Genomic DNA, 879 nt, shown 5'->3' on the forward strand with positions numbered 1-879 from the left:
CTCAGTTTTACACAATAAATTAAGAAGTATTTTAGCTCTGAGTTCTAGAATGTCACTACTTTCACTCGGAACCGTCCTATACACAGGCAAACGAGCGCTTTCCTCGCGCCACCGCTGCAGCCGCTGCTGCACAGCCAGAGGCTCTCGTGCTGCTCTTTCTGCTCCTTCAAACACTTTCTTAACAGCTGCTTCTGCAGCCGTCAACCCGCGGGCTCTTGCTGTGTCACCCAAACTCAACACCAGCTCACTCCACTCAGAACCACCCCCTCCACCCCCCCCCTCGGACGCCGCGGTGCTTGCAGTGTCTGAGGCGCAGCCAAGAGCACCAGTACTCGCCGGGGTGTCTATGCAGCTGCTCCCCACCAGAACCTGCTTCTGCTGCTGCTTCTGACGTTGTTGCTGCTGCTGCTGTTGCTGTTGCTGGTGCAGTTCTTGCTGCACCTGCTGCAGCAGCTGCTGCAGCTGCTCTGCTGTATGCGGCACCCACCACATCTCCTTCGGCGGCAGCAGACTGAAGTCAAAGGAAGAGCCGCTCAGTGCTTTCCCCTCTCTATACAGCTCCGACAGCCGCGGCAGCAGCTGCTCTCTCTCGGTTCCTACGTCTCCCTTTGTTGACATCTTCTCACGCAGTAAGGTGCTTACTAACCACCTCACGCTGCTGTCAGCTGCTGCTGCAGCACCTGCAGCAGCTGCAGCAGCAGATGTATTAGCTGCTGCAGCAGCACACTGCCAGCTTGGATCGGCATTGTGAAACGTATTTGCTGCTGTCTGTAGCGCTCGTGTCAGTGGAGATACGAGAAACGCATCAACGCAGAAAGGCTGCAGCAGCGGTCTATCTGTCCCTGCTGCTGCTGCTGCTGCTGTTGCTGCTGTTGCTGC

The 879-nt window shown here is 56.8% G+C and overlaps 1 protein-coding gene across 1 annotated transcript in view; it reads right to left on the minus strand.

Moving 5' to 3' along the window:
* Positions 1-879, minus strand: part of EMH_0060290 (uncharacterized protein) — a gene marked incomplete at both ends in the record, with an annotated part of 3,363 nt that overhangs the window by 150 nt on the left and 2,334 nt on the right. Inside the window, one exon of the mRNA XM_013497776.1 lies at positions 1-877. Within this exon, the coding sequence (XP_013353230.1) occupies positions 1-877 (877 nt within the window). The remainder of the gene's footprint in view (positions 878-879) is intronic.

This window comes from Eimeria mitis, genomic scaffold, assembly GCF_000499745.2.
Source record: "Eimeria mitis Houghton genomic scaffold, Emh_scaff2918, whole genome shotgun sequence".
NCBI classification, from domain to species: Eukaryota; Apicomplexa; class Conoidasida; order Eucoccidiorida; family Eimeriidae; genus Eimeria; species Eimeria mitis.